Genomic DNA, 9546 nt, shown 5'->3' with positions numbered 1-9546 from the left:
TTTGCTAGAATGACAAAATATACTAAAGCGTAAAGCATAACTGAGCATAAAGTGCAAATTATCAGATTGTTAGAAGAGATGAAGAATTTTGGGATATGCAAATTAATGGTATCTAATTATGTAAGTTACAATGTTGGTATACATAGTGCATAATCTGGTGAAAAATAGGGAACTATGTTTGTTTTGCTAATTACCCTTCTTGAGTAAAATACAACCTTAATTTCTAACACCAAATACATGTGTCTTTTGTTCTTCTTACTATATTGTTAAATCCATTTTCCTGTCTGAAATTCTTAAGAAATTTTTTATCCTAGGAATATGACATTCACATATTTAATTTATTGTGGAAGCATCAAAATACGTGGGATACAATTTATGTCATTACTTTTTCTGTTTGAGCTTTCTTGTATTTCAGGTAAAGATTGTCCAAAGATACTTTTTCAAGAGGTGACTGGACTTTCTGGATTTTCTTTGAAGATATGTCACTTCTCATCCAAGAAGCTTCAGAGCTGAAGAAGCTTCTTGAATGAGAAGCAAAACATCTTCAAAGAAAATCCAGAAAGTCCAGTCGCCTTTTGAAAAAGCATCTTTGGGACAACCATGGCCTGGTCTCCATAGACATTTAAGTAAAGATTATTTTGAATCAATTTTGATTTCAGTATAATTTGGCAGAAATGTGATAAGAAATGTATCAATTTTGTTATTTAACTGGATTTGTTTTTAGTTGAAACAACTGGTTTCTCTATGGAAAACTGAAACATGGAATATAAAGGAAGTAAATTAGAAATAGCATGAATTAACCAATGAAATAAAAAAAATAATTATGTTGTGGGAAGGCGGAGCCTCCTCGCTGACGGATGGTAGATCGCAACTCTCTGCGGCTATCGTCCGTGCTCTTTCGGAGAGCCCCAATTATTATGATTAGGGGCTGAAACTGCCTTGGAGGGGCAGCGGAGTAAGGGGAAGCAGCAAGCCAGATTGTGGGGAGCCGCATCTCCCCCCTTGGGCTTGTTTTTTTTTTCCCCCCGAAGACGACTGCAGCGGTGGTCTAAAATGGCCACCCCGAAGAGGACGACTCAACTGGATTAAGCTTTGTGCAGGAGGGAAGAAAGAGGTGGATAACATCTGAACCGGGACAACTGGGCAATACAACTAAACCCCTGTGATTAAGGTAACATAGAATTTTTAAGAAAAGAAAAGTGAGCAGCGAAATTACAAAGGGACAGAGAGAAAAAAAAGAAAATATTTTTGACAGCTAAGCAGGGCTTTGAACCGGGAAAGGAAGAAGCTGGAATTAAAGATTTAACGAAATTGGACTAAAATATTTTGGGAATAAACAGGCATAAAATAAAGCTGGACTTAAGATTGTTAAAGAATAATAATAACAAAGTTTACAAATTGGAGACTGGACTGTGCTGGAATATTAAGGTTCGAAAAACCTTAAATAAAAAAATAGGGGAAAAAGGTGAAGACTTTGTATAATGGAAAGTGTCACCTCTTGACAAAAATTTGGCTCAAATAAAAGGGAAAGCATCCTATTTTTGAATGAACTTGTGTGGATATAACATTACAGAAATATTGAAACAAAGTAAGAATTCTAGAAAGTGAAAGCAGAACCAGAAAAAAGCAAAAAGCAAGGAAAGACTGTTTGTGGGACTGCCTGGTGTTTTTGGTATAAACTCTGGACTGGAATAACTGAGAACCTTAGAAAACTGAAAGAAAAAGAAGGAAAGTAAAAGTGGTTTTTTGTGTGTGTGGACTTTAACAATTATAAAATACAGGAGCGTGTAATGATGATATCTCTTCTGGAATTAAAAATGGAACTTAAAAATATGAGAGAATTACTACAGGAAAGAGGCGAATCACTTTGCTCTATCCTAGAAAAAATGGAAATGGCGATTGAAGAACAAGAAGAAAGAGCTTCAGAGGAGGAGGAGTCGATTCAAGAAGACGACATTTTAAATAGACAATTAAAACCAAGAACGCTACAAAGAAGTGGGGAAAGAAGGAAGGTTAAAAAGTTGAGATTTAAGAAGGCAATTAAAAGAGGGAATACTTGTGAAGTCAGGAGAGGCAGAAAGACCCAGCAGAAAAGGGGAAAGGAAGATATTAAGAAAGAGAGGGATATAAATTGTTTTTTCAGAGATAATGGTTGATGAATTAAAAAGAGGATTCTGCAGGGTGACAAGGGGTAATAAGAATATTTCTGCAACTAAAAATATTTAGAAAATAGGGTAATATAGATACTGATAACTCTTATTAAAAATAAAGGGGGGAAAATATGCTGCGGAATCCAATTGAAAAGATGTAATGATTAATGGTTCACTGGGAATTAAGATGAGGGAATAAAGGTATATTCTAATCATTAAGGTGTTACACTCAAAATAGTAAAAAGGGGGGAACCTATACTTGTTGTGTGTGTGTGTGTGTGTGTGTGTGTGTTATTAATTTAGAATCTATAAAAAAATGTGTAATGGAAAGGGAATATGACAGACTAAAGAACCAGCTAAATTAATAAGTTAATATAGACTATTAAAAACAAAGAGAGACATTGGTAACTTTATTATTACTATTATTAGGCAAATACATATTGTTTATTTTTATTTTTAAAATAAATATTAAGGGATTGTATTTGAAATAATTGAAATGAAACAAAAAGATGCTTCGATTGAGATTAATGAAAGGGGTTAGAATTAATGTGTTTATTTCTCTCCTTATTGAAAATTTGGAATGGAAAAGGTAATAATAGAATTAAGTATCCATATATGAATGTACAATTGCTGTCATATTTGTATGTAAAGGTGAAGACCCGGAAATACATTGTCCACTAAAAGGAGATTTTTGTTCTTAAACTGAAAAACTGAATAAAATTTTTTAAAAGGGGAAAGGAAGATATTAAGAAAGAGAGGGATATAAACTGGAATGAGAAAAGATATAGGGAAAAGAGGGGGAGGAGAAGTAGTAAGAAACAGGCATATGAAAGAAAGAAATACAGAAATAGTAAAATGTTGAAAAGAAATTGTTTTTTCAGAGATAATGGTTGATGAATTAAAAAGAGGATCCTGCAGGGTGACAAGGGGTAATAAGAATATTTTTGTAATTAAAAATATTTAGAAAATAGGGTAATATAGATACTGATAACTCTTATTAAAAATTAAGGGGGAAAATATGCTGCGGAATTCAATTGAAAAGATGTAATGATTAATGGTCTATTGGGAATTAAGATGAGGGAATAAAGGTACATTCTAATAATTAAGGTGCCACATTCAAAATAGTAAAAGGGGGGAAACCTATATTTGTTTTTTTTTCTTTTTGTGTCTGTGTGTGAGTGTTATTAATTTAGAATCCATAAAAAAAAGTGTAATGGAAAGGGAATATGACAGACTAAAGAACCAGCTAAATTAATAAGTTAATATAGACTATTAAAAGCAAGGAGAGACATTGGTAACTTTATTATTACTATTATTAGGCAAATACATATTGTTTATTTTTATTTTTAAAATAAATATTAAAGAATTATATTTGAAATAATTGAAATGAAACAAAAAGATGTTTTGATTGAGATTAATGAAAGAGGCTAGAATTAATGTGTTTGTTTCTCTCCTTACTGAAAATTTGGAATGGAAAAGGTAATAATAGAATTAAGTATGAATATATGAATGTATAATTGCTGTCATATTTGTATGTAAAGGTGATGACCCGGAAATATGTTGTCCACTAAAAAGAGATTTTTGTTTTCAAACTGAAAAACTGAATAAAATTTGTTTAAAAAATAATAAAAATAATAATTTTGTTGGGTGTATGTAAAATTAAGCTTAAAAAAGAATGTAAAAACAAAGGTGATCATTTTGGGGAGTTGATGAATACATTCAGAAATTGAAGGAGTAATTATGAACATGAAGGCTAAAATATATGTTACATCTTATTTAGACAGTTGTGGATGCGTATGAAAATAGGAAATTCAGTTTGGTGATGGTTGCATGCTATGATGTAGTCATTGGTCCAAGTGATAGCCATTTCACAATTCAAGAATGGATGAGAAAGATGATATGCTTAGAAAAAACATGTATGTTTTGATTAAACATGGTTTATGCATATGACAATAAATCCAAAATATTATTGGTTTAGGATAAAATATTCAGAGAATTGATGGATACAAGGATAATGAGAAATTCCTAATATAATCTTGAGGAAAAAATGGACCTGGAAAAAAGAATGTAACTGACACATCACACATTAGTTTTTGTAGATTGACATCAAAAGCCATTTTTAAAACCGAATAATCAACTAAAATGAGCATCTTTAGACTATTCCTTGCATTTGAGTCACATTGAAATACAGCTTTCAGTGACAGGGACAGTGAGGCATTGTGGACTGTGCCCAAAGCTTCAGGAAACTGCCTGTTTGAAAATCAATATTACCTATCAAATTGTAATATTCAGGATAAAAAGGCACTTTTAAAGCGAGTTTGTAAATTAATAAATGACGTGATAAGAGAAAACCTTACACTGAGAATTCAAGAATGCCACCTACTGGTGATGTTTCAATATGTGTTTCCCCAAAGCAGAATAAGGAGATGTTTCTTATAATAAATAGATAGATAATTTAACTCTGGAGTAAAATCCTTCTTTTATAAGGATAGGATAACAAAACTGTTTCTTTAAGCTAGTAAAAATAACACAATAGCATTATTATGCTTCTTCTATAGCTAATGTAAAAATTAAATTTAGTAGTTATTTTACTGGAGTCTGCAGTAGGTGAAATTTCCTGGAAGAACAGCCATTTATGGACAAAATTTACTACATGCAAACAGCGGTACCTTTGATAAACAGAATGTCTGGTGTTTCTTTGTCTTGCCCTTTTCTTTCTTACTAGTCCAAAGAAGATTATCTAGTGAGGTTAGCTGCCTTTTGAAAGTTCCTACAACAATATTATGTTTGTAATATTACACAATATGGCTTGACTGGTTTTTAAAAAAATAAAATTGTTATTTTATTTCCAAACTTAAACTACAAAATCCAAAAGAAAAAAAGAAGAAAAAAAGAGGGTTGGCTGGTTTTGAGTTAGTATATGCAGCATATTCAGCTGTGAAACAATCAAATAGTATCAGATGAGAATAAAGTTATCTGGCAGTGGGAACTGGTTCCAAGGATGCATTTCAAAAGTTTAATGCCTCATGCCCTGAGAAGACAAAGACATTTCCTAAATTATAATCCTATATTCATATAGGGATGCTCCCCAAAATAACTTAATAGTTGTTCCACAAGGAAGTCATAATTCTGAAAAGCTGCTTTGATATGGCTGATAAAAAATGTCCTTACAAATGTTTGCCAAGACACTCTATTAACTGGCTCTAAAGATAAAAACTGTCAAGAACACAGCATTCAATACAGTTGTTATTGTGGAAACAACTGCACCACATCCAACAAGCTTACATAAAGGTATTCTAGGCAACAAACTTAGAAACTCTAGTTACCATGAGCAATATTGATGACCTCTGTTTGAAATGCAAGCAGATTACCTTTCTGTGTAGATCTGGCTAGAATCACTGTACTCTTAAAGAGTATTTTGTAGACTTGTTAAACAATACCCAGAAGCAAAAAGTAAGTGGAGCTCTGCAATCCATTAAGCTGTCACTTAGTTTACAATTGCTGTTTGATAGGAGGTGGAACTTATTCTCTACCTGGGGACAAATAAGTGCCAGGTGAGATTGAGAAACTTCGTTTGCCCCACCCAGTGACTCAGTTGTGGCCAACTGTATATACTTAGTAAACTAAGCTTCTGTTAGGAGTACAGAAGGAAACAGGAGAAGAAACACGGTTAAGAAATTGCGGATACCATCCTTCTGGAAATGCACGAAACAGAAGGAAGTTCCAGAGCAAAGTCTCCAGGGACAGGTTAGCATAATTTTGTCTCAATAATGTACTTACAGATCTTCAAAATGCAAGACAGAAGAGCTGTAGCCCAAAGGAATCTGTTGCACTTTCTCTTTTTAGTTCTGTTTGGTATAACAGTAAAGAGCTTAACTCCTATATCTACATCGACATATCCATGTTCTTTCCTTGGCAGCAATATGGAATTGCTGCCTGCCTTTTGTGACTTTCCTTTTGCCTTTCCAATTTAGCTAACAGCTTTGAGTTGTCCTGGTGGTCCAAGTATTAGTTGACTCTGCTTAGCCTCACAGAGATCAGCCAAGATTGGCTGGTTGTTGCTAGAAGTGTAGACATCTTCCAATATACTCTAATTTTGGAAACCCAACAGGGATGCCCTTTGGGGAAAAAGTCAATCCTAGGGAGTAGCAGTGGATAGCTGTTGAGCAATTGTCCATGTTATTTCCCTTTTAAAAGCGTAGGGAAAGCAACTGACTTGGCAGCTACATCTTCTGATATATTGTACAGTATGCTTCATCTCTCTCCCCATCTTTTTTTTTTTTGCAAACTTCTGACTGCTACAAAATGGGAGAGGAGGTGAAATATTGAAAACTATTGGCAGTTTCCTGCCATTATGAGATGAAATCAGAGGAAAATCATAACTAATGAGAAGCCTGACCACAGTTTAATAACAAAGAACATAAGTTTCCACCTAATTTTTTTTATAAAAGGAAAATACCACAGGGTCCACAGGTATAATGGGGGCCTTATCTACTTGGCCTGCATCTTCAGATATTTTTGCCTCAAAAATGATGTGCTGCTCCAGGGCACCAAAAGGTTGCCTGCTTCTAGATGAAAATAAATAAGGGTGCACTTGAATAAAGAGTAACAAAAAATATTACAAAATTCTGTATTCTATTTTGTGTCATTGAATATTAGTTACATAATGGTCAAAGTATTATAATTACTTCATTGTTGTCATTCAACTCAGTGGATTCATTCATGCAATTTTCTTGGCAACAATAAAGGTAGTCCTTGAATTACAATTGTAATGAAGCCAGAAATTTCCATCATTAAGTCATGATGGTCAAGGCACTTTCTCACATAGAAATAAATTCTGTTCACATTCTAAACTTCTATATATGGTACTTTCTCTGTTCAATAAGATCAATCATATTTTTTCAGTTATGGCACACAAATCCTTGCCATAATTTGAGCTCTTACATGATTTTTCTCCTGTGTGAGTTCCCTTATAAGCAACATGTTCCATCTAAAGCTATATCTACACTGCAAGCATCCAGTGTGGCTTCCCTAAATAAAACTGCAGATGAATTCTGAGCTCTGCCACAATCTGTTTCCCATTCTGAGCACTCATATGGTCTCTCACTCTGACTTCCTTGATGCCTAGCAAGTATTGTGCTCTGACTGAAATTGTCTCTTCCATGCATTTAAGTGGTCTCTTATGTCTCAGTTCTGTGATGCATGATCCTTCCATATTCCAGGTGCTTGTATGAATTTTCTTTTCTGAGTTTTTTTGTTTAAGGTTCCCCATTATTTCAGTCTGAATGCGTATGAATTCTTTGATGTTTTGCAACAAGATTATTTCTGACTGAAAATCTTTCCAGATTCTAAGCATTTCTACATTCTACAACTCTATCACATTTGTCTATGGTGTGAGATTTCCAACATGCATTATTTTACTTTCCATGTAAAATGTTCTCCATAGAACTGTGTACCTGATCTTGGTCTTGGTTTTATTTGTTTTTTTCTTGGATTCAGATTTTATGGAAGCCATTGTCTTGAAAAGAAACTGATTTCTACTTATTAGTTTTGTTTTTATCAGCTCTTCTTCTCTATTCCCTCTTTACATTTGGATTTTTCCAGCAACATTGTACAAATTTTTATTTTCCCCACATATTTAGAAAATTAGAGGATTTCTAATTTCTGAGGAATTAGAAAAGAAGCAAAAATGAAACTTGAAAATAAAGGAACATACTGGTAACAGCTAGGTATTCTGCTGAATGACTGTCATGCTTATTGTGGCAGCCATTTTATGAACGTACTCAATGGATGGTCTCAACATTCAAAAAATGATTACTGATTTGAAAAGAATTAGCAATTCCTGTGTTAGATTAGCTGACTTAATTTAAAGTCATTGCATAGAGCAAGGGTCTTCAAACTTAGCAAGTTTAAGACTTGTGGACTTCAACTCCCAGAATTCCTGAGCTAACATGACTGGAGGAGGAATTCTGGGAATTGAAGTCCACAAGTCTTAAAGCTGTCAAGTTTGAAGACCCTGGCATAGAGGGTTGAACACTGACTTCAACAACACAACTGTACAAAATAGGTGCTTATGTCAGTCAAGGCCACAAAGGGATCCCATTCCAGAAAGAGTTCATGTTGTACCAAGATTCTCTAATGGAAAGCTATTTGGTGAGACTCTAAAAGAATGAATTCCTGTTCAGTGAAATACACAACCACCTCCTCAAATGACAGCAAAAGGTGAAAAAACAACAACCCACTTCCTCTTCTAGATCATGGAATGTTTCTTCAGCTTTCAGCACAATCCAAAAGTGTATGTAGGTATCATCCTGCAGGATTTGTACTGTCGCAAATAGTGTTCATAACTTACCTGTACAACATTTTGCCAAATGGCTTAAAAATGTTTGTCTGATTTGCCATAGTATGCAAACTTCTGCTTCAGATACCAACTACAAAATGATATCTGTTCCATATTCCCCAACCTAGTTAACGTTTAATGGCAAATTAGCTGAGTACTTGCTTCCGTAACACCAGCAGAATTTGATGTTTATATATTGCTCCTGGCAGCAAAGGCGATGAAATCAACTGCAAACCTCCTGGGAACTCTCTGCTCCTGATAGCCAAATAACTAAAATACTGGCACTAAATATCTGAGCTGACAATGTCCTCTGCAGCCAGAATAATATGAATTGCTTCTTTGTTACATCTGCTATCATTCACAGCCTCAGGTCTTTTTCCTATTTCAGGGTCAGTTGAATCTTGCTTTCCTTTTCTTTAGCCCAGGGAAGATTTTCTTGCTCTACTTCCAATTTTAATGACTGCTGAAGTCGGGGTACTAAGTCAGTCAATGAACTATCACATTCTTGAACTGCAAAACTCTAAGGCAGTGAATCTACAAAAAATGGCTATTTTTCCAGGCAACAACTGATCTTTTCCTCTTAAAAAGAGCAAGCAATTGTTCTGAAGCTTTCACCTGAATTAAAAACAAAGCCCATAGTCCAATAACAAAACAACCACTAATATTTCACTTTTTGTTTCTTAATGTCACAAACCAGGGATAGGCAATGTGCTGTCCAGCCAGTGATTCAGGATACAGAACAGGCAACCTTATTAAAGTTGCAGCTGCTGTTTATGAGTGGACTACCGAGAGCTGTAAGAGGTGTACTGGTGTGGTAAAATCATGAGTTGACATGATTCCCTGTTTTCTATTGAAGCAAGGGATTATTTCTATACTTGGAAAAAAATATGATAAGCTGTGGAAAAATTGGACTGCTTTAATATATGGTAAGGGCAATGTGCAAAGTCCAAAGCACCTTTTTCAATTATTTTTGGAGTGTGCCTGAACTTAATCCCTGCTTCACTGATCTGTCACTCTTTTTTCTCACATATACATATTACATTGAAACATTTATTT

General features: G+C 34.3%; 1 protein-coding gene across 1 annotated transcript in view; it reads left to right on the top strand.

The window, feature by feature from the left end:
- The first annotated feature begins 5773 nt into the window (after window positions 1-5773).
- LOC113420038 (uncharacterized) overlaps window positions 5774-9546 on the top strand; it is a 36331-nt gene continuing 32558 nt past the window's right edge. Inside the window, exon 1 of the mRNA XM_087965658.1 lies at window positions 5774-5897. Coding sequence (XP_087821784.1) covers window positions 5852-5897 — 46 coding nt within the window. The 5' untranslated portion in view covers window positions 5774-5851. The remainder of the gene's footprint in view (window positions 5898-9546) is intronic.

Source organism: Notechis scutatus, chromosome 1 (genome assembly GCF_049901735.1).
Source record: "Notechis scutatus isolate UNSWTSFEM ecotype Mainland chromosome 1, rNotScu1.2, whole genome shotgun sequence".
Classification (NCBI taxonomy): Eukaryota; Metazoa; Chordata; class Lepidosauria; order Squamata; family Elapidae; genus Notechis; species Notechis scutatus.
This window is presented reverse-complemented; position numbering and strand designations above follow the sequence as displayed.